The sequence below is a fragment of the Callorhinus ursinus genome, unplaced genomic scaffold, assembly GCF_003265705.2.
Source record: "Callorhinus ursinus isolate GAN/ISIS: 27379988/994484 unplaced genomic scaffold, GSC_fseal_2.0 scaffold43, whole genome shotgun sequence".
NCBI classification, from domain to species: domain Eukaryota; kingdom Metazoa; phylum Chordata; class Mammalia; order Carnivora; family Otariidae; genus Callorhinus; species Callorhinus ursinus.
In genome coordinates this window covers 12,190,139-12,213,957 of record NW_027397105.1, presented here as the reverse complement: position 1 = coordinate 12,213,957, position 23,819 = coordinate 12,190,139, and the positions used below count along the sequence as shown (strand labels likewise).

The 23,819-nt window shown below is 49.8% G+C and overlaps 2 protein-coding genes across 3 annotated transcripts; one reads left to right on the top strand and one right to left on the bottom strand.

Annotated features, from left to right (window-relative positions):
- Positions 1-6,930: 6,930 nt before the first annotated feature.
- Positions 6,931-20,435, top strand: MED9 (mediator complex subunit 9). Its single transcript, XM_025864327.2, has 2 exons — positions 6,931-7,245; positions 18,883-20,435. The coding sequence occupies exons 1-2, from the start codon at positions 7,019-7,021 to the stop codon at positions 19,097-19,099; spliced, it is 444 nt and encodes a 147-aa protein (XP_025720112.1). The 5' UTR covers positions 6,931-7,018; the 3' UTR covers positions 19,100-20,435.
- Positions 20,436-21,773: 1,338 nt separating this feature from the next.
- Positions 21,774-23,819, bottom strand: RASD1 (ras related dexamethasone induced 1). Of its 2 annotated transcripts, none has more exons than XM_073881814.1 (2): positions 23,325-23,819; positions 21,774-22,983 (listed from the first exon to the last, which is right to left on the bottom strand). In XM_073881814.1, the coding sequence occupies exons 1-2, from the start codon at positions 23,608-23,610 to the stop codon at positions 22,118-22,120; spliced, it is 1,152 nt and encodes a 383-aa protein (XP_073737915.1). In that variant the 5' UTR covers positions 23,611-23,819; the 3' UTR covers positions 21,774-22,117. The 2 variants fall into 2 exon arrangements, with proteins under 2 accessions (XP_073737915.1, XP_025719987.1); XM_025864202.2 differs by having other exon boundaries at positions 22,371-23,057; positions 23,325-23,778.

The following is a 23,819-nucleotide window of genomic DNA, read 5'->3' as shown; positions in this document are numbered from 1 at the left end:
AGCATGTCTCACTCACGAACACCGCATGAGGCAGATTCTTCGGGAATGATAGTTGGGTGCATGAAGGACGGGCGGATGGGTTACTGGCTGGCGCAAGGGCCAAATACAGTTGCAGACAAATGGCAAGTTTTGAAAAGGGAGAGAGCCCTTGTGTGCCGAGTGTCCAGCAGGAATTTGGGGGAGGGAAGAAGTGGCATCCTGAAGGATGTGCTCTCCTCTCTGGTTTTACTAGTTTTTCTCACAGATTTCTTTACCACTCTGAGATAGCTTCCTTCACTTACAGGTTTTCTCATTCCAATTTGATTTGCTTTTTAGAAGTTTAGCTCTGGGGTGGGTGGGGGGGGCGGGCAGGCTGAACCAGTTGGGATTTCAACTTTAGCTTTTGGAAGATTTCCTTTTGTCACCCATGTGCTTTTAGTTTCTCAAAATGAGCTGTGCCAATCCCCAAATCTGCTTGAGCTGCATCCTGCCATCTGGTGTGGCCACCCTTTTCCTTAGAAAACAATCTGCAGTTGTCTTCCTGTCTATATTCCCACAAAGGCCATTTTAAGAGTGTTTTCTGTGCACATTTGTCTTCCCCGACCCTGGAGCACATCATTCAGAAGAGGCTCGGTGGCATCTGCCCATCAGAGGAGCTGAAAGAAGGTAAGCAAACGTCTCCGTCGGGAAATGCGTTCTTGGCTAACGCCAGAGAGCCTGTCGCTTGTGCAATACTGTTTCTCCCACATGATTAAAAGCTTCCCGAGGCCCACACCACTCCTTGCAGCCCTCACCTCCTCATAGCACCTAATCAATGGCCTGGCACAGGGCAGGGCATCAGTCAATATTGAGGAACACCTAACCTCATCATCAGGGCAGTGTTAGACCGATAACAATGCTGTGAGCCTGCAGGTCATCAAAACAAGGGCTGAAATTCGAAGGTGCAGGGGGGGAAAAAAGACATGCCAACATGACTTTGATCTGCTCTGATTTCCAATTTTCTTTTCCTGTACTCCTGGCTGATTCAGAGCTGTGCGTAGACAACTCCCGAGACGTGGAAACCACAGACACAAGAGGAACGAGCAGGAAGCCACCTGAAGAAATGGATGGGAATCACACCTTGGACTCAGTTCCCCGGAGCCCCTGGAGCTCCAGGCACAGTACCTGACACCGGAGAAGAGTGGTCTCTCATCCCTGGATGCCCAGGCGGGGACATCTTACCACGGAGACGCCCAAGGACAAGGTGGGTGAGTTACTAGCCCGAGCTCACGGAGCTAGAACTTGGCAGAGGTGGGTTTTGGCCTCTTCCCCAGATCTGCCCTCGTGAGCAGCCTGAGACTACAAGACGAGGGGCTTCCCTGTTACTGATGATCGCTGCGTGGCCCCCTGGCCCTCCTCTTGCTGCTCCATAAATTAATTTTGCACCTTTATGCCTTCTGCACTGAATCACGCTACAAGAAAACCAAGCTCTGAGCCAGGAAGCTAGCGTGGCTCCAGCACGCGGTCCTGGGGCTGACCTGGAGGATATTGCTGCCTCCTGGGAGCACTCAGACCACTGCTGGCTTGCTCACACGCTTGGCGGCCAAGAAGCTTTTCATAAGCCACCAGTGAACTTCACCTATAGGAAGCTTCTTGGCTCCCTGGATTGGGGCTGGCTCTTCCCACACTTGCTTCTCTCCCTGCGGTTGCTGCAATCCCTAGTCAGGCGGTTACGTAAGCAGGCCCCCTTGCCAACTGTCACCAAGGCCACCTGGAAAATCAAGACTTACGCAAACCAGCAATGGCTTGCCAGAGGCGCGACACCCTTGTGTGCTTGTTCCTGGCTGCTCGGGAGCTACAATCGAGCCCTCTTCTTACTACCAGCCCTGGATTTGTCCATAGCTGGAACAACAATAACTATGTATTTTCTGCAGACTTAATGCCAGTTAAGATGCTGGGGAGTTTCTAGCATAAATAGGCTGGAAATTCCAACGTTACATCTGTCCTCTGCTTCCCGGTTTCTTCCTGATGTCAGTATCACACACTTATTCCCGTGTCCGTGTCCGGTTCTTCCACCAACTTGTTGCAGTCTGTAGTTTGAGGGCGCTCCAAATGTCTGTAGTTACAGACTATCTCCTCCCCTGCCAGGAGGTCTGGAAGCCCAGCCACGGGGCCAGACTATGAAGACCAGCCACACGTCTTATCCTCCTCAGCATTCCAGCTGCAGGATAATTTTTAACTATACTTTTGCAACTGGGGTTAGTAACCAAGAGGCAAAAGACTGACAGCAAATCCAATGAGGGAAACAAAGTAACTTCTAGGAAAAAAAGAAAAAAGAAAGAAGGAAGAGGAAAAACCAGAAAGGCCATCATGAGAAAAAGGACATTAAAAACAAAACAAAAAAAAAGATTAACAGAGGGGGTTAAAGTTGAGGCTATGCAGAAGCAGTTGGCTGATAGGGGAAAACAAAAACAAACCAAAAAAACAAAAACCCCTTTGGCTAACAAATAATCAGAGAATGACTTCGCGAAGAGATTGGAAAGAATAGGGTATCAGAACAGTAATGACCGTTTTAAACAAAAACGGGTTCTGGGAATGGATGGCCTCTCATTTTTATTCTATCAAAAGCTGGTGGCAGTCTGACGAAAACTAAGAAGAAGGAATAAAGACGAAAGGGAATGTCTTACAGAGAAAATTCTGAGTCTGAACGAGATACAGTCAGGTTGGTGTGTGGAAATGCCCCCAAATGAGTGCTTCCAAGAAATGAAACCACTACCATAAGTGATTTGAGAAACTGAGCATCATGGAGTGTCTCCGAGTAAAGGAGAGCGTGGTTGGAAGGAACACAAAGAATCACATTCCATGCAGAGAGGGAAGAAAGGCCATCTGCAGGACGACCCGAGGAAAGGGCTTTTGTCCTGCCTTTGAAGCAGTGAATTGTGGCTTGAAGGAGTCTCTTCCCTCTCTGTATGCTACACGATGTTTGGCCTGAGCAATGATTTTGCTGCCTGTTTTTTTTTTTTTTAACTCACAAATTCAAAGTATCATGTAGCTTTTCCAACCTGCCCGAGGCTCCAGGCAATGAGAGAATAGGATGAATCAGATGTAAGAATACAGCTTTGATGAAAAAGCCCTCAATCATTCAATGGCATGATCGGTTTAACAATTCCCATGATGTCTGTCTGACAAAGGAATGACTATTTTCAGACTTCACGTAGAAGGAACGTATCACAAGGACATTCATAGGTATTTGTGGCGTAGGTCCACTTAGAGCATCTCAAAGTGCCCTTCTTGGATGCAGCCTGGTTTTTGTATTTTTTCTTGTGGTAGCAGTTTGTGGTGATTATTATAAGAAATAATGATAAGGGTTTTTTTTTTTTTGAAAAATTTAAAGAGCAGTAGCAGTTCTAGCTAAAACTTAATAGTATTTACTATGTGCCACTTCAAACAGCTCTTTACATACATTCATTCCAGTAACCCTTATACTAGCCCTATTAAGTAGGTCCTGTTATGATTCCATTTTGCAGATAAGGAAACTGAGGCCCGGGGAAGTGACATGACTTGTCCAAGTTCACACAGCCAGAAAGAAGCAGAGCTGGGATTCTAATATACCAAACTCCCATGTGCCCACTCCTATATTTGGCAATTGTTCATACTTCTATTCACTTTAAATCCTCTTATATAAAAGAAATATAACACTACAGAGAAAGTTACTGTTACATGCCCATCCCCCATCCCATGCCCGTGACGTATAGTCTTTAGCTCCTTTTAAAATACTTTTACAGGGGTACCTGGGTGCCTCAGTCTGTTATGACCTTCGGCTCAGGTCATGATCCCGGGGTCCTGGGATGGAGCCCCACGTCGAGCAGGGAGCCTGCTTCTCCCTCTACTTCTGCAGCTCCCCCTGCTTGTCAGCTCTCTCTCTCTCGCTCTCTCTCTCTCTCGCTCTCTCTCTCTCGGACGGGGCGCCTGGGTGGCTCAGTCGTTGGGCATCTGCCTTCGGCTCAGGTCATGATCCCAGGGTCCTGGGATCGAGCCCCGCATCGGGCTCCCTGCTCTGCGGGAAGCCTGCTTCTCCCTCTCCCGCTCCCCCTGCTTGTGTTCCCTCTCTCGCTGTGTCCCTCTCTGTCAAATAAATAAATAAAATCTTTTAAAGAAATAAAAATAAAATAAAATCTTAAAAAATTTTTTAAAACCACTTTTACTTATGTGTCTAGTATTTATGGACAATACATAGTGTTCGTTTTCACATTTCAAACATTTATAAAGAGTAATATACTCTGTTTCTTTTGGACAACTTGCTGTTTTCCTCCCACCGCTATGATTATATGATTATGAGCCGTCTATGTTGATACGTATTGATCTCTTGGTCTGCACCATCCAGTTCTGCAGCTGCTGTCCACATATGGCGATGAGCACTTGAAATGTGGCCATTCTCAGTGTAAAATGCATAGTGGATTTCAAAAACAGGATGAAAAACAGTAAAACACCTCTAATACTTTTTAACATTGATCACAAGTTGAAATGATCATATTCTGGAGATATTGAGTGAAATAAAATATATTATTGAAATTCATTTCACCTGCTTCTTTTTGTTTTTGTTTTTGTTTTAACGTGGCTACTACAAAATTGAAAATAGCATAACCGTTCAGTCTTCCTAGGAGGTTGCATGGCTGCACAAAGTGAGGTTGAGCTGGGCCTGGAGGCAGGTGGGCTGGCTGAACTTCCAGAAACAGTGTAAATCTGCGCAGGAAAGCAATGACCCAGTGGCTTAACTTGGTGACGTCCCTCACAAAATACAGTCCTTATCTATCAGTGGAGCATCTGCCTTTTTGGACTCTGAACAGAGCAGTTACAACCAAGCACACTCTTGTTGGGGCAATTTCAGCTTGAATGAATCCAGCACAGGCAGATTTTTCTGACATCTGCCTGCAATGTTATGAAGTCAGCTTCACTCTGTGCCACTAAACGTATTAACTACTTTTAGGGCCAACTGTCAATGCACCTACTTGTTCATGCTTCCTACACTTTCGATTTGTTTTCTTAAGCCACAGCTATTTATACCTGAAGTGCGTTTTCATTTTTTAAAAAGAGATGTCCTCATTATTCTGCCATCGATAACGCTGAGACTTGTAATTAAGTTATAAAACACACCGGGAGGGAAAAGATGATGGGTAATTGCCATGGGGATATTATTGATGAGTGTCAGATTGCTTTTCGAATTCTGAATAAAAACCTCCCTTTAACATTTTGAATCATAAAGTTACAGAACCAGCAGAGACCCGAGGTCTCCTAGGTGTTGGTCAAGACCGTAGATTTGGCATCAGGCAAGCTGTGTGACCCTGGGGCCAGTACCTTAACCAGCATAAGCCTCGGTTTCCTCATCCAAGAAATGAAGATACTAGCATCTGCCTTCTAGAGCTCTTTTGTGGATTAAATGTGATAACGATTGTGACTCTTCCTGGTACCTACTTTTATTCCACAGCGGTTGTGGTGATTACTATTAATTCTTGCACCATCAATATTTCCCCAGATGGCTCCAAGGGGATAACCTCTTCAAGCATCCCTGGTCTGATCCCAACAGGCCTTTCTCCTCTGCTCTCTACCAGGACTCTTAAAACTCTTCCCTGAAGTGGAGAGGTCCATGGGTAACAAGAAGAAAACCCTGCAGCCTCTCCCTCCCCTTGCACTCCCCCACCCCCGGGGGTGCTCTGGGCAGTTCCTGCTGAAGGAGGCTGTGTTAAAGCCCATCACTAAAGAGCCTCTACTAGCATAGTCTCCAACTTCCTACCTCCTTCTACAGTCTGGCTTCCCTAGGGTCTGCCTCCATAAACCTCTCCTGATGCATCTGAAAATAGTAGCATCGATGCTTTCCTTGCGATCAGCCACCTTGCTCTTCTGTGCTCAGGCTCATCTTGCTACCTGAATATGGGCCTCCTTGCTTCTCTTTGAGACCCTTGATGGTAGACTTTGGAAGGTTGGGACATTCCTAGCTCATGTCCTCTCCCACTCACTAGCTAAGCTTAGGATGGGTGTCGCATTGCCCAGAATTTTATTATACAACTCCCATATCACACTTGTTTTGAGAAATATAATTACAAAACCACCAGGTTTTTGGCCTAGGATCCTAGGGGCAAACCAGACCTTTGGAGGTCAGTCACGTATCTGAAGTTAGAAAGCAGTTTAGGCTCTGCCATGACCCTGGACTAAAGATTTTACAGTTAAGGAAACTGAGACCAAGGTGCTCAAGGAACTGGCCGGCAGATATGGAGAGTACCTGACCGTTGACTTTCCTGTAGGATATATTTATTCCTCGAAGTAGTCAATCCCCTTCTGCCTAGTATTGAAGTCAGGACGGCCTTCCCACCGCCTACCCCCACATTTAACAGTGCACCTGTCATCCAGAAGATGCATATTAAATGTCGAATTATTAGTCCCTCCCATCTACATGCGGCGCTTTTAGAGACTCAATTTCTTTGTCTCTGCACTCGCTGGGCTAACAAGGTCTCACACTGAGACTGGCTCAGGGTTTGCTGCCTATCCTCCTGGAGGCAGCTGCATGGTGGAGGAGCTGTAGGTCCTCCATCTCTGGATTCTTAATGCCCGTGGAGCCCAGTGCTTTACACAAAGCAAGTACTGGGTAAGTTGTTGACTCTGCATGTGGTTCAAGGTGGTTCTTTGGGAAGCCTCCGAGGGCGGGGCCATGCGGAACCTTATGTATCTCAGCCTTCCTGTATTAGTTACTTTTGGACCCTCTTCGTCGTGTGAATCAGAATAAAATGTTGTTTCTGCAATGAATCTATTTCTGACTATTTAATAATGTAGCTGCCTCGATTTACAACCAAATCCGTCAATCGCCCGTTGCCTAGTAACAGCAACCACGCCCCTGTGTAATTGCCCCGCCCCGTTGCCCCGCCCCATATCCCAGTACGCACGCGCACAACCTTTCTCCAGGGCTCGCCGCCCCGCCGGCGCACAGTGGTGACGTATGGGGTCGGCGACGCTTTTGAGAAGCTGAGCGCTGGAGTCCCGCTGACTTACCGGCACGTTCCCGAGCGCCATGGCCTCCGCCGGGGTGGCCGCCGGGCGACAGGCCGAAGATGCGTTACCGCCGCCGGCCGAGCCGCCGCTGCCCGAGACGAAGCCGCTTCCGCCTTCGCAGCCGCCGCCTCCGGTCGCCGCGCCTCAGCCGCAGCAGTCGCCGGCGCCGAGGCCTCAGTCACCCGCCGGCGTGAAGGAGGAGGAGAATTACTCCTTTTTACCTTTGGTTCACAACATCATCAAATGGTAAGAGCCCAAGAGAGGACCAGCCACGACACGCCCTCCCGCTTCTCGTCTGTTTCAGAGCTGCAAAGGCCTAAGTGCTGTCGGGTACACCCCCGTTTTACCGATGGGGAAACAGACCAGGGGGAGGAGGCCTTTCCCAAGACCACACCTAGTCGCACCGTGAGTTCAGCAAACGTTTGAGCCCTGAGAGAAGTGCCAGACCTCAAGATGGCCAGGCCGGATTCTTAAAAATGGAGGCAGAGTAGAGACCGACCGCACAGGCTCTGCAGTCAGACTACTCAAGTTTGCATCTTAGTGATCGGGAGCAAGTCAGGCGTCTCTGAGCCTGTTTTCTCACCTGTCACAGAGGAGTAACACTTGGATTCTGTCTTTTCCACATATCCCACAGATACGGATCATCTTCCCCGTGTGGCACACTGCTAAGTGCTGTGGGATGTACACAGTAAAAAGGGCCAACTTCTCAACCCCACATCGCTCACCAGTTTGAAGGGGGAAAAAAGACAGGTTTGGGAATAACCCATAATTCAAAGAGATTGGAGGATTGATGGTAGGAAATGTTAAAAGAAACAAAGATACAAGTTGCCCTGCAGTAGCATGTTCTTGGGCAGTACCAAACAGGGTGATTTCTCATTCTTTTTAAAAAGATTTACTTACTCATTTGAGAGAGCGCGGTGCTGGGAGCAGGAGGGAGGGGCAGAGGGAGAGAGAATCTGAAGCCGACTCCCTGCTGAGCACAGAGCTTGTGGCGGGGCTGGATCCCATGACCCTGAGATCACGACCTGAGCCGAAATCAAGAGTCCCATGCACTCAACACACTGAGCCCCCCAGGCGGATGGATTTGTCATTCTTCTGGCCAATCTTCTTGACTAGCCTGAGTTTTCAAACTGACCCTGTAAAAGAAGAAGAAAAAATAGTACAACCAAAAGTCTCCTTGATCCCTATGTTTGCTTCAATCATTTGTGCTGTTATGTTATTTATATCCACATCTACAGGGGTAAACTAGGCTTATAACTTATTCAACCATTAAAAACCAAAACAAAGTAAATTAAACTCACTCTTACAGTAACATTGAGCTGAGCATTAATGTGCTCTTGGGTGTTTTGCTGAAATGGACTTGCTGCCCACAACATGAAAGTCTTTGTTAGTGGCCCAGCTTCTTTTGAGTTTAGCCAGACTAGATTCACTTGCTGTGGGATGACCTCATGCTTCCACCACTTTTTAAACAACTGCGAAGCCTTTGTTCTCGCATTAGACCCTGCCTTCATTTGGCTTCACTTGGTGGGAACATACTGTTTATAGGGTAAGGCAGACTCTGTTCTGTTCTCATTATCCTGTGATCATCAAGTAACACTTCTAGGCAGCGGTGAGATAGCAAACAAACACAAATGCAGACCCCAAAATCCCAGGGCCGTGCTGGATTATAAATGGGTTATCCAAATTAACCCGAATATACTGGTTTTAAGAAAAATATAGAAAAATGAAAACATAAAATGTACACAGTCTCAGAGACAGTTCCTGGACCCCCTGAGAGTATATTCTTTCACCCCAGTAGAGCAGCTGGGTTGGGCTGGCCTTAAACATGGAGCAGTAAGGTACACTACAAAGAACATGGGCTTTGAAGTCAGGTAGTCCTGGTTTCAAATCCACATACTGATACTTGCTTGCCTTGTAATCTTAGTAAATTATGTAACCTTTCTAGGCCTTAATTTCTTATTTCTAATACGTGAATAACAGCAGTGGACCTCAAAGAGCGGGTTCAAATTACAGCTTTACAGGGTATGGGTTAAGTGATCTTGGTCAAACGACCTAGCTTCTCTGAGTCTCTTTTCAATTGTGAAATGGAATAACAGTATTTAAATCATAAGATTGCTGTAGGGTATTCTCAAGAGCAGCCTTCTGTGAAAGGTGGTGGGTTGATCACATGTGTTTATTTCTCTGCCCTCTGAAAGGACAGTGAAGAGTGTTTTTTTAAAGCATAAAACCAGAAAGGAGAGGAGATAATTGTCACAAAGCAGATGGCCAAAGGCGAATCCATCTCCCAGCCCGAAGAAGCATCCAGAAGCAGCTGCCTTTGACCATGGCTTCCCCTCAAATCTCAGCAATTGACAGTGCCAGGGACTTCTGGAAATAGAGGTGAGGGGAACTAGAATAAGGGGATTACTTAGTCTGTTTAAGAATCAGATCCCATAGTCCTCTTCCCCGCTCCAAGCAGATGGGTGACTACTCTTCCATCTTGGCAGACAATTAAAGGATTATTCTCTCAAGATTTATTTTTAAAGATAAGTCAAGAGAGTTTCTGGACTGGAGAACACCAGGCACATGGCAGGAATTGGAGAAAGGGAGCCATACTGGAAAGAGGGATTAAGAGAAACTTCACAAAGAGGGATTAAGAGAAACTTCACAAACTGAATGCTGAGACCCAACCCTAGCCTTCTTCCCCAACCTGGCTTCGAGACTGACAGCCAAGGAGACAAAGATACCTTCTCTGGGGTGTGTGATGAGCTCAAAAGAGAAGACACTGGGGGCTCCCCAAGAAAGAACTTAGTTCATCCTACGAAAGTAAAGAAGCATCATTAAGAGTTTCCGTTAAGGGGGGTTGGGGGCACCTGGGTGGCTCAGTCAGTTAAGCATGCGACTCTTGGTTTCGGCTCAGGTCATGATCTCAGGGTCATGAGATCGGGCTCCGCACTGAGAGCAGGGTCTGCTTGGGATTCTCTCCCCCTCTCCCTCTGCCACTCCTCCTCCTCTCTCTCTCTCTCTCAAATAATAAAATGTTCACCAAAAAAAAAAAGTTTCCACTAAGCCCTTTTAGTGTTTTACAGTTTTTTTTTTAATATTCTCCATTCTTTATTTATACCTTGCTTTTTACTAACAGAATATAAAGTATTTATGTTTTCTATTGGCATTCGGCCTCCTCCTCCACATCTGATCCAAGTCAAAATAATGAACATTTCCTTTATCAGGGGATCACATCTTTTTCTTTCATTTAGTATGGTGAAAGCAGTGAATTACGCACATAATCCAAATAGTATTTTACTCTTAACTATATGACTGGGCAGCCAGGGTCACTAAGCATGTGAAAGAAAAACCCTCGCAAACTCGGAGGAATCTGTCACCCAGAGAAGGAAAGATGCTATCACCATGAAAAAAAGCTAGGATGTGATTTTCAAATATGTGTAGGTATGTATTTGGGTTTATAGGCTACCGAGGGGAGGAGACAGACTGGGGTAGGAATGGCGACGAGAGAGGGGGCCCCGGGGAAGCCTGGAGGAGTCAGAAGGCTTGTCAAGGGTTGATGCCAAATGGCAGGAGGAGTGGTGTAGGAAGAGCATGCGCAAGGACATGATGCCAAGAAACAGCATCAAACTCGTGCCGCCAGCTCGAAGGTTGGTGGGGGCTGGGGCGTAAGTGCAAGGTAGTAAGGGAGAACTGGCAAGAGAGCCAGCATACAGAGGACAGCACATCCCCCACAGGGAGCGAGATTCTGGCTTCTGAGGCGTGGGGAGCTAGTGAGACCTTCCAGCCACTGGGCCTCAGTCAGATTCGTGCTTGAGATGGTGGTAGCATCTCTGCCCACAGGTGGGGAAACCAGTGAGGACGCTGTCCCGGCAGGCCGGCCTGGCCGGAGGGAATGAGGGCCAGGACCTGCTGGCTCATGCAGGCCCTTGATCTCTTCCTCTCCTGTAGCTTCCCCAGGTGCCCTTTTATTATCTGTTTACTCCTTGCCCAGGGGATGAATAAGAAAGAAGCTGAAGTGAGTGTAGCCTTTCTTGTTCTCATAAAGAATTCAGACTACTGCATCATTAGGTTTGTAGAAAAATTTTATTAAAAAGAAAAAAAGTAACAGTTGTAACTTCAGAATCCTGTAAAGTGAAGTTCCCTCACCAGTCCTAACTGCTATTACTGTTTTAAGTATCCTTCCAGGAGCTAGGTAAGCATGTCTTTTAAAAAATTTATAGAATTTGAGATGATACTGTAGTTTGGTTGTTTTTTTTTTTTCACTTATGAGTCTGTTTTGGACCCCTTCCCATTCTCACACACGAAGGTCTTCCTCAGTAAGGTGGCCGCACCATGGGTTATGTAACCAGTCTTCTGTCTGTGGACGTTTACATGCTGTTCTAATTTTTGCTATTTCCAGCAGTGCTGGGGTAAGCATCCTTGTATTTGAGTACGTTTGTGATGAGGTAAACCCTCAGCAGTGGAATTGCTGGGGTGGAGGGTACAGGATTTTTCATTTTCATAGCTGTTGCTAAATGTAGAGTGCTGCATTGCTTTAGCTTTCTCCAGAACACAATCCTGTGGCCTGGACTGCTTTGATTAACCCAAAATGACCCAGAAATCTGCCATCCAGAAAATATTTTTTAAAAATTGTTGGGGTGCCTGGGTGGCTCAGTCGGTTAAGTGTCTGCCTTCGGGTCAGGTCATGATCCCAGGGTCCTGGGATCGAGCCCCACATCTCAGGGCTCCCTGCTCCGCGGGGAGCCTGCTTCTCCCTCTCCCTCTGCCTGCTGCTTCCCCTGCCTGTGCCTTCTCAAATAAATAAATAAAATCTTTAAGAAAAATAATTGCAGTTGTAAAAAAAATATATAAATAAAATGAAAAATTTCAGTTGTAGATGTATTCAAAGAGCCCCCAAAGATATCCAGTGGCAAGTGAGCCTCTCCCTCCACTCCTCTCAGCTCCCTCCCTTGTCCCCAAACTGCGTCATACTCCATTTCATGATTATGCCATCATATCTTTCAACACTTCCCTGCTCAAGGACACTTGCAGTGTTTCTAGCATTTTGCCACTGCAGTCAGCGCTGCGGTGACCCTGTTTGTAAATGGCATCTTGTAAACTCTGAGTAAATTTCTAGCAAAGGGATATGTGAATTTAAAATTTCAGTCTCACTGTTAGCAAATCAGTAAGAATGCACTAGTGTATGCTAGCAGCTGTGTGTTTGCGTCTGTTTCCCCATACCCCTGCCATCACCTTTAAACTTTGTAACTGAGGCTAATCTGATAGGTCAGAAATGATGTGTTGTATTGATCTGTGTCTCGTTTTATCAGGTAAAGCATCTTCTCATATGCATCTTCTTATGTCATTTCTATTTTTCCCCTGTAAACTGCCCATTTTCTATAAGGTCGTCTTTTTTTTTTTTTTTTAAAGATTTTATTTATTTATTTGACAGAGAGAGACACAGTGAGGGGGGAACACAAGCAGGCAGAGTGGGAGAGGGAGAAGCAGGCTTCCCGCCGAGCAGGGAGCCCGATGTGGGGCTCGATCCCAGGACCCCGGGATCATGACCTGAGCCGAAGGCAGACGCTTAACGACTGAGCCACCCAGGCGCCCCATGGTCGTCCCTCTTTTAATGAACTCCTTGCACAGTAAGGAAAGTGTGCCTTTGCCGGGCTAGTGTATTATAAATATTTCCCCCAAGTTGTGGCTTTTCTTTTGACTTTGTTCCTGGGTGCTTTTGTTTGTTTTTGTCATTTAGAAGCATATCATTTTATGCAGGCAGATTTGTTATGCTTTTCCTTAATGGCTTCTGGATTTCGGTCCTAGTTAGCAAGGCCTTTCCACTCTAATAAAATGACAAACATCAACCTCTTTTTCCTAGGACTTTTATAGTTTCATTTTTCACTTCCAATTCTTTTTTTTTTTCCCCCTTAAAATTTATCTGTTTATTTGAGAGAGAGCCCGTGAAGGCAGAGGGACAGAGGGAGAGAGAATCCTAAGCAGGCTCCATGCTGAGTGTGGAGTCTGACTCAGGGCTCGATCCCAGGACCCCGAAATGATGACCTGAGCCGAAATCAGGAGTCTGATGCTTAACTGACTAAGCCACCCAGGTGGCCCTTTAACTTTCAATTCTGTGATGCTTCTGGAATGTATTTTGATGGAAGGAGGAAGGGGGCACCTCCACTTTTCCTCCATGAGCCGTATCATCCCGCTCTTATTACTTCATTCATTGTTTTCTCTGCTGGAGCCACCGCCTTCACTATATACGTGCAGTTCCCATATGTTTTCTCATCTACTTCTGGACATTCTGTTCTTCTCCAGCACCAAACTGGGAAATCTTCCTGGCACAGTTCATGATCTGTCCAGGCTGGTCTTCCCTCTGCCTGCCTTCTTGGCAGCATTTATCCGTAGCACCTTAACCTCTCCCAGCCTGTTTTCTGTAGCCTGGCTGAGATGCTAGGAGGTGCGGAGATGCTGAGATTGGATTAGTGGAACATTTAGGCTTTAATCTGCCCGTTTACTTCCAAGCCTGTTGGTAACACTCATGGTCCAGGTCTTCTAACCTCCTTTTGGAATCCTATAGTCACTTCTTAAATAGTTTCTTTGCCTTTATCCTGTCGTCTCTCTAATTCATTCTGTGCATGTTAGCAGTTGCATTTTTCTCTGCTCAAAAATCTCTAGGGCTCCCTATTCTTCCCATTGCATCCTTCCCCACTGGTAGCCCTGCATTCTGGGATCTGTGCAGACCACCTTCAAAGGCCTGCCTGGACCACACCACAGAAAGCCCGGAGCGAGTCATTTGGATGCCAGTGCCCTTTGGGTGCAAGGAGTCCTCCAGGGCGCATGCATCCTCCACCCTGTCTTGGCCCAGGGGAATGCCACATACGCTTGTGGACCTGCTCAGAGGCCACCTCCCGCACCAGGAGAGCTCCTGGTTCTTGTCGTCCTGGCTAGGGTGCAACTTGCCTGGCGCTGGAGAGAAGCTCCACCACACTTCCCTCCTACTGTCTGGCCCTTAGTTGAAGGAATGATCCAAACAACGTATTTGTGTTAATTTAAAGAATGAGGAAAAGGGGAAAGAAAAATGTCATTTTTATGCGTGTAAGAAACGTTAAGAGTTCCCAACTCTTCGAGGCCTCTCCTGTTACGTATAGAAATCACATTAGAGAAGGACGGGTAGAACAAAGGGAAGAAATGAGGCCTGTTGGACCAGAGAGAGTTGAGTTGTTTCTTTCCCCCTCAAAGTTGCCAAATCTAATCTGAGTCTGGAACTAGGCGTCCCAGCCTAGGAGTTCTGAGTTGCCGTTGTCACTGCCTTGCCTGCTGGTTGTGGCTCACTCAGTAAAAGTATTCTGTCAGCATGGGTACTTAGATGGTTTTTTTTGTTTGTTTATTTTGTTTTTGGTTAATTTTTTTAGTTCCTCCAAAGGTTCTAGGTTGCTGGGTAGGTAAAGGGGAGCCATCTCTGACACTGCAGAGGTTGTTCAAGTGATGAGTACACGGCGGTGTCCTTTACCTCTCGAGCCAGTACCGTAACACTTGACAGCAAGTCCCTGCGTTGTCCAGGCAGGTCAGCAAGACCTGAGAGCCCAGGCGAGACCACTTGCGTGGGAACAGGGTATTACTGACCTGCTTCTTCCTACACCACATCTATTTTAATCTGACCAGCCCTCCATGGCAGCTGAGGCCTGTCCTCGGGGGGAGCAGGCAGCGGCCCCCACATCAGGGGTGAAGTCTGTGAAAGAACCCGCCTGGCTCTGTGGGGCTTGTCTGCCCTCATTTGACTGTAGTCCTCCCTGCCCTTGGCTTCTCCTTCAACCACATCCCAGTGAAAAGGATGAGCGCCCAGATAGGGAATATTTATAGACTGGTTGGAAGCATTATTTCTGGGCCAGCTTACAAGCCTGTTCGCTCCTCTGCCACTTCATCTCTGCTCATTCGGCAGAACTTATCGAGCACCTGCTGGAACACAGGCTCCCCAAAAGCAGGCACACGGCTCAGCGGTTACTTAGTGCAGCATGAGAAGTGCCACAGTGCAGCATTTAAGTGGAGTCTGGGCACGAGTGGGAAGTGGACTCTAGAAGGGTCACAGGCTGCTGGTGGCTGGCCCTGAGGGGCCCCCTTCAAGTGTGAATTGGCCTGGCAGGTGTTGTCTGGGAGTTTGGGAGCTCAGACTTGGGTTTTGTAAAGGTAGGCGGAGCAGAGGGTGTCCAGAGGAGGAGAGGACCCGGCTCTGGAAGGCTCTGGAAATCGGGGCCAGTGGGAGGAGGAGGCAGGACCAGCGGCTGGGTGCTCATCAGGCACAAGGGAACGGGGCACACGGATGCATCTTTGGGGGCGCAGGGTTACAGCTCAGCTCAGTCATGAGAATGGGAGCGCCCTCCGTCCGAACTGTGGCAAGCTGCGGAGGCAGGCAGTCCACTGTGGACGTCGGCAGGTCTCCCCAGGCTACAGGGAGGAGATACGTGGGAACAGTTGGCACTTGGGTCCTGAAATTCAGGAAGGAGGGTAGGCTGGGGGGTTGTTGACTTCTGAAGAAGTAGAAGTGGATGAACATGTTCTGGGCTGGTTGTGTAGAGCAGTATTTTTTTCAAACTTCTTTTAGCAGAAGAACCTTTGGTTGCCCCTCCCTAAAAGGAATGTCTTTCACTTGTAACCCTGTGAGCAGATAAAAGCAAGGGTCCGAGGCTCAAAGCCCCTCTCCGGAGGCCGTCTCAGATGCTGGTGGAACTGGAGCGGAGAAATGCACAAGGCTGCTAGCTTGTCTGATGGGTGCCAGGGTGGCCCATGCTGTCGAGGGCGTGAGGGACAAGCGCGTCCGCGGCCCCAGTACAGGCTTTTGGAGGGCATTTTGGCAGGCTGTCAAAAATTTGAATGTACATAACCTTCAACCTAGAAATTCACTTCTGAGAAATCATCTTACCAAAATACTTGCACAAGTACTTACGGATATAGGTACAAAATGTTCATTGCCATTCCGATTACAAGTGGTAGGTTGCAAATCTCCAAATACCCATCAATAGCCAAATAATTTAGCTGTATCACTGTATGTGTGTTCACCTGGAAAGACATCCAAGGTGCAACGTAAGTGAAAAAAGCAAGAATGGTCACATTTTTGTCAAATCAAATAACAAAAAAGTACCTGTGTGTTTGTAACCGTGTATTTCGAAGTGGTGTGAAGCAATATATACCACATGTTAACAGAGGTGTCTCTTGGGACGTGGATTAGAGGGACCTTGCTTTTCTAAGCCTTGGTGTCTGTTATTTTTAAATGTTTTTCCCTCAGGCACCTATTATGGTGACAGGAAAAGCAACAGCCCCCCACCTCACCCCCACCACTAATTTAGAAAGATGCCGGCCACTGAAGTTAGCGTGGAAGGAGGAGAGTGGGGGAAGGAGTGGTCCCAACGAGGGTCAGCTAGGACAGTGGGGGCATGGGACTGAGGGTCACGGAAATTCTGAGGAGGAAGAAATGGGAAACAGTCCTGCTATTGCGTGGTCTCAGGTTTGGGAGGAAGTTGGCTTCAGGAATCTGGTGGGTTCCTTTTGCTTCTAAGTTACCGGTGGACACATTTGCCCAGTTGAGGCCAGTTGGCATCTTCAAGCCCCAAGGCACCGGTAGTAAAAACTGAAGCTGTGCCTTAGTTAGCACCTGAACCGGGCATCGCTCTTAAACCCGCCTGCCTAATAAGCCTGTGATGTTTGCCCCAGGTCTGGTAACGGTAACACCAAATGTCTGTGTCCACGGAATGCTGAGTATCAGCCAGGATGTGCACAGAAGATGGAGAAGTGGCCTGTCAGTCGAGCCAGAGCAGTTAATATTTTTGTCCATCTTTTTGAAACTACTATAAGCAGGACCGAAGTGCCCTAACCTGGCCCTTGTTTGTACGATTTTCGTGCCTCTCGACCTTGGCCTAGTCTCCTTTTTTTTTTTTTTTTCCCCCTTCTAAAGTTGGCTGATGACTAACATTGAACACAAAGGCAGGCCCGTTTGGAGCTTTCTGCTTTTATTCACGCGGTATTGGGCCTGGCTCGTTTCTTTTGGCTTGAGTATTTCACAGTCATCCCAGCCTAGCAGGTTCCCGCCTGGTTCGAGCCAGTTCCTGAATACAGTGTTTTCCTCGCTCCAGGAGTTCCAGTTATTTATCTTCACCAACTAGGGCAGGCTGAGCGGCTTGCCAAGGGGGCCTTTGCTGTGGGGGACGTGGCCCCCTTTCCCCGTAGCTTCCCTCCAGGCAAGCTTTTATGTGGCCCCTTTACCGAAAGTTCACCGGGGAAGAATGGACAACCCTTGAGATTTGGGGGCTTTTAGAAGTGAGCATCCTAAGCATGACCCACTTTTTCCTTCAGAATTCAGTCTTCTTTGGGGCCAGGTCATGTTTGCTTCCAGAACTGGATGATCATTCCTGCCTTCCAAATTCTTATCTCATGTATTTTCATTTGCTCTTACTGTGTCCTTTCAGATTGGTGATGTGAATCAATGTTCTTAAAACTATATTGTAATTTCAGAACTCCCCAGGGACTTGTATTTGTACCATGTGTTAACACATATGGCGTCCAAGTATAATGGTTTCAGAAATCCAGATGGTTTCCATCCAGAGCTGTAGATTGGAGCTGAGATCTAAAATCATTAAAATAAAAGATGGCCCCTATTTGCTTCCTTCTAAAGAATTTACAGTTCTCATAAATACCAATTACTCCTCTCTAGAAACCGGGATAAGGTATACCATGGATTGTATATTTAAAGTGAGGGCATCAAATAACAAGAAGAAATGTTTGGCTGGTTAACATGCCCTAGAATGAGTGATTCTCCAGATCTTGCCTCTCAGTCAGCGCTATGATAAATAGGGTACAGGGCCCATCTCATTTGCCAGGTGTGAGCGTAACCAATGGATTGCCAGGGAAGATGGATATTCTGTCTGCGTAAGCAGAGAAACGACGGACAATAAACATGAATTAGCACCATCTGGGTTGAAATTTCCCGTCAAGAATGGACGTTTATTTTAAAAAAATAAATGATCATTGACAGTTCTCCCCCCCACACACACACACACACCTCAATGGGTGACTTTTAGAACAGCCTACTGAATTGGCTTTTAGTTTTAGTCCCAACTGTTTGTTTTCAAAAGCTCATCCACTTGCTAACTTTTAAAAAATGTATGGGAGCAACTGGCAAGCTGTTTCTTTGATCTTAGGTGAAGGTTTTGTTCTTGTTTCTAACTGAGCAGTGCCAGGGGAGCATGGATCTCTGGGCAGCTAATAATAGCCAGCAGTGGGATGAAGTGAATGATCCTGCCTTTAAAAGAAGCCTGACCTGAAGGCAAGGAATTTACAGGACTGGTAGGGGAGAGTTCGTACCTGCTGAAAATTTTCCAGTAGCTTGTAACTAATTTAAAATTTATGATTAGCTCTTTGGAAATTAGTGCTTGCATTAACAGGTTCACGCATCAAAACATCAGCTAAACTTAGCTCTTGCTAGCTGATAAAGTTTCCTGATTGGCCTGGAAATGTCTCCAATTAGAAGAAATGTAGGATTTGGGCCAGTTTTGCCGGCCATTCGTCACCTCACGGTGGTAGTGGTGTGTTCGTTCATTCAGCAAACACTTACGAACTTATTTGCCAAGCATTTGTTCTGGCAACAAAGGGGACTTGAGTGCCCACAGCGCCCAGGGCCCGGGGCTACGGCTCCGAACAAGGCAGACGCAGTCCCTGTCCTCTGAGCGAGTGGGGTTTCGGCCCCAAATGGCGCGGGCAGGCTGATGGAGGCTGCAGTGGCAGTGCTGGGCAGGGGTGCCCTGGGGGCGCCCGGCCTCGCAAGGGGACATGCTGAAAGGTAAGGTAGGAAGAGAGCGAGTTCTGTGGGAGTACAGACGAGGGAAGCCGTGAACGCTAACTAACGCCCACCCTCTGCCCCTGCAGTATGGACAAGGACAGCCCAGACATCCACCAGGACCTGAACGCCCTCAAAACCAAGTTCCAAGAGCTGCGGAAGGTCGTGAGCACCATGCCGGGCACCCACCTGAGCCCTGAGCAGCAGGAGCGACAGCTGCACAGCCTTCGGGAGCAAGTCAGGACCAAGAACGAGCTTCTGCAAAAGTACAAGAGCCTCTGCATGTTTGAGATCCCCAAGGAGTAGTGGAGGCCGGCTTCCAGGGATGCCCGAGACAGAACGGGGAGTGCACACGGCCTCCCTGACCACCCCCCCCCGCACCCCACACATACCACCTCAGACTCCAGCTGCAAACTCTGTAACTGAGGGGGGGGGCACTGCTGGAGCTACTTCAGTGGCCAAACTTGGCATTGACTGTGTGGGGAGCCAGCGCTACAGAGGCTTGGCTTGGTTGGGGCCTCCTTGTAGAGGATGTATCCATATGTCTAGATGCATAGTAACCGCCGTGCCTCCCGGTGGAAGGAAGAATGTTCCTGGAGGCTGGGGAGGGGGCAAGCAATGCTGCCCCTGCTTCTGGGGAGGGGGCCATCTGCTGTGTATTCAGGCTCCTTGGGCAGAGCACAGGAGGAAAGGGGACGGCTCCTCTTTGCTCCCTGCCCTCCCCCCTCCCCGTGCGCTCCCACCCCTGGGCATGCTCAGTGCTATCAGGTACACACTGTTCTGTTGACAGCAGTGTTGTGAGACATTTGCATAGAATTCACTGGACCAACCGGGGCTGCATTCCTGTGGCGTGGATTTCAGATGGTAAAAGAAAACCGTGAGGACCCATAATGTTTTGAAAACAATATTGGCAGGGTGGCTTCCTCCCTCCCCGCGCCCCGCCCCCCCTCAATACTTTGTTTCCTTTTTATGTTTGAGCCGGTGAATGTAACCGTGGCTTTGGGGGTATCAGCCCAGAACCCCGCAGGCGGCCAGGTGGCCCCTGTTCTCCGTGTTCTCTGCCTCCTACGCGTTCTTGTTACTTCTTGCTCCCTTTGCCTCCTGCCTCCTTCCATCCGCTGGGCCAGCCATCTAATGCTGGAGGATGACCAGAGCCCTGGCACCCTGCGCTGCTTCCCAGGGAGTTCCGGGCTGGAGGGCAACATTGTCTCCACGTGTTTTCCTGCTTTAAAAAATGAGTTTCCCCCTGGCCTTCTCACTAAAGAGCCAGCCGTGAACACTCGCTGCACAGCAGCTGGAGGCGAGCTCTTTCCCTTGCCTCTTCACGAGGAGCTGAGAAGTAACCACGTGTTGTTTAGCTCTAGAAATGGGCACATAACCTGCGCTGCGGCTTAACAGATGCCTGCCGATTGACCTCGTTGGCAGCAAGACTGGTCGAAGGTGTTTTTCGCAGGCGTTCCATGTGTGCTGACCTGCAGTCAGAAGAGGACTGGCGCAGGGGGAGCTGGGGACGTGTGAAGGGGGGGGCATCCGGTTCCAGTGGCTTTGGACAGAAGAGCAGGCTCTGAGCTGAAGTGGGCAGCCACCTGGTAGGCCAGTCCACCCTGGGACTGTTAATAAACTGAATCAGTTATGTGCTTGACATTTCAGAGTCTTGTGGGGGCCGGTTTTAAGGCTCTGACCAAACTTCACGAAACAGGAAGCACATAGAGATCAAGACCACCGGGGGCCCCCCTGCAAGGCTGAAATGCACAGGACCTCTTCCTGGGCAGAGGGAGACAGAACCTGCCCTGTATTCCAGGGTTTGGACTTGTAACATTTTTTAAGAGTATAATTAAAAGAACTTGTACTCTGCTCTCAGGACATCTTGGGTTTTGTGCTGAGAAATTCATCATAGGAGGCCCCTCTTGCATAGTTGAGAGAAAGATGTTTGTTTTCTTAGAGGAGACAGAACAAACTGTGAGAGCCTCCACCGTGCACCACCTCCCCCTCAGCACACGCGCGTACACACACACACACGCGCACGTGCGCGCATGCTGTAAAACCAGCGTAAAAAAAACAGGCTTTGGGAAACCCGTCCTGCCCCCATAAAAAAACAGAATAACTGCCCTAAGGAGCGACATCTATCCCCAAGGACCCGGTTGGCCTGGTGGGTCATCCTGCCCACCTGTGGCCCCTTGGGCCCAGAGGTGAGTTCAGTCCCTAGGGAGCAGCCCTCACAGAACAGAGTGGAATTCCCTCCCTGAGACAACACTGGGTGCCCCTCCCAGGGCCGAGCACCCTCTCGAAGCCACCAGTTAGTTGGATTCCTGGCTGGCGGGCACTTGCGCTAAGTACTTTTCACTCCTCACAGCACCCCCACGCAGAGGGTGCTCTCTTTTTAGTGGGTGAAGAATTGGGGGGGGCTTGGCAGGTGTCACTTGCCCCGAGCTTTCAGTTACAAGTGGCAGAGAGAGCTGGGTCCCGAGTCAGGATAGGGTGCCCTCAACCACCGAAGAGAAGGAGACACTGAGGCACAGAAGGTGCCGGACCTACCCCCAGGGCAGCAAGTGCTTCCCGAGGCTGGAGGGCACAGGAGGCCAGGTGATTTTGAGCTGACACCAGATTCGTCAGTCAAGGCTCCATTTCCCTTGTGACAGCAGGGTCCTAGTGACACCTCGAGCGGACTGTGAGTCGCAGGGTTGGGGCCCTTTCACTGCCCTCCGCCTGGAGTGAGTCTGAGCACAGCCCCGAGGCCCTTTGTGGCCAGAAAGATGCAGCTCCAGGAAAGACCGGGACCCCTTTCTAGTCCTGGCTTTCTGAGGAGCTGTCCCCAAATAGAAGAAGGGCTTTGGTCCAAAAATCTGCAGCTTTTTTTTCAGAATGCCAGGGTCATCTGCCAGTCTGGGGAGGGTGAGTAATACCCCAGAAGTAAACCCCACCCTTCCCTTCTGACCCTTTGGCCTTCCAGCCATTTCTAAAAGCAAAGCAAGCATATGACTTTCCGTTTTAAATTATTTTATTTTGTATTATAAAAAAACAATAACCATAACTTTATAAAGACTGTCTCACACACACAGTAGGAACAGCTGGGTAAGAGTTTGTTCATGTCCATGATGACCTCAGAACTACTATTAAAGTGCAAGTTGTGTGTTTTGTTTTCCTTTGTGCAATTTCACACACACATGTAAACAAGTCACTTGGCTATGATCTGACCCACACCCCTTTAGTATCGGGAGGGCAGAGGCTTTCGTTTGCTGTCATGGCAACCCAGAATCACAGACAAGTTAATGCCCCATTTGTCCCGTCTTGACACTCCAGGGGACAGGACAGGTTTCCCAAAGCCTAACGGAGGCTGATTAACTTACACACACACACACCCCCCCCCCCAATTCTTGTCTTTGTCAGAAACAAGACAAATTCCCCTTCTGCCGGGGCCTGTGCCCCCAACCCGTGGGGGTGGCAGGGCCCATGGGGGACGGGAGGTGGGGGTGGGGGGTAGTCCCGGTCTGAGCCAGTTCTCTTTCCTTCCAGAGCAGATGACTGTCCCTTCGTCGTTTGTGCCTCCCGGGTGCGCGCGGGCGCGGGTCGCGGGGAAGGAAGACGCCAGTCCGCGCGCACGCGGCCCGGAGCCGGCCCGGACGTCAGACGTGACTTTTCAACAAAAAGGTCCCCCTTAGGTTCTGTCGCCGGCGCGCGGGGGGGGGGGGGGGGGGGGGGGGGGGGGGCTCCTAACTGATGACGCAGCGCTCCTTGTCCTTGGCCTGGCCGCCGCCGCTGGCCTTCTCGCGGATGTACATGAGGTCGCTGTGCACGCTGGGCCGGCGCGCGAAGGGCGCCACGATGCCGAAGGCGTCGCCGGGGTCCCCGCCGCCGCTGCCGGCTCGCAGCAGCTTCTTGTTCCGCAGCGCCTTCTTGTGCAGCACGTCGCAGTACTGCACGGACACCTTGCGGTGCAGGTCCGGGCTCATCTCGCTGGGCAGCTTGGCCATGGCGAAGAGCGCCCGGAACATCTGGTCCAGGCTGCTGTTCTTCTTGGCCGAGATCTCGAAGTAGGCGCAGCGCTGGGGGTCGTCGCCCACCAGCCGCTCGATCTCGCGCTGCTCCACCTCGCGGTAGAAGTCCCGGTCCCCCTTGTTGCCGCAGATGACCAGCGGCACGTCCACGTTCTCCTTGGTTTTGTTCTTGAGGCAAGACTTGGTGTCCAGGATCTGCTGCTTGAGCCTCTGCACCTCCTCGAAGGAGTCGCGGTTGTCCAGGCTGAACACCAAGATGAAAACGTCTCCTACAGGGGGCAGAGGGGGCGTTAAAGGAGCCGGGGAGGGCGGCGGCCAAGGGGGCAGCCGAAGCGGGGCCGACGGGGGAGTGGGCGCCCCGCCGCCAGGCGTCGGGGCTCCAGCCGCCGCGCGCGGGGGACGCCCCGAACTCTCCCCGCGCCCCGGGGCGCGCGGCGTTGGGACCGGGGGTCGCCGCCCTCCCGGTGGCGCAGGGGGTCGCCGCCCTCCCGCCGCCCTCCCGCCGCCCTCCCCGCCGGGCCCGGCCTGCCGCTCACCAGTGAGGATGGAGAGGCGCCGCATGGCGGGGAACGGGTGGTTGCCGGACGTGTCGAGGATGTCGAGCTGGTAGACCTCGCCGCGGATGGAGTAGAACTTGCGGTGGAAGTCCTCGATGGTGGGCGTGTAGGCGTCCTCGAAGCGGCCCGTGAGGAAGCGCGACACGATGGCCGTCTTGCCCACCTTGGACGAGCCGAGGATGACCATGCGGTAGCAGTTCTTGGCCGGGATACTCAGCTCCGAGTCGCTCGGGCACATCTTCTTGATCATCGCGGCCAGTTTCATTGGGCGGAGGGGCCGCAGGGGCGGGCGCCGAGCCGAGAGAAGCGCGGAGGGCAGCCGGGGGCGCGGGGCTGGCGCGGGGCTGGCGCGGGGCTGGCGCGGGACTGCGCGGCTAGGCGGGTCCGCTCGCTCGGGCTGCGGCTGCGGCTGGGGCAGGGCTCTGGCTCGAGCTCCGCTCCGACTCTCGGACAAAGTCGCTCGCTCCGGTTCTC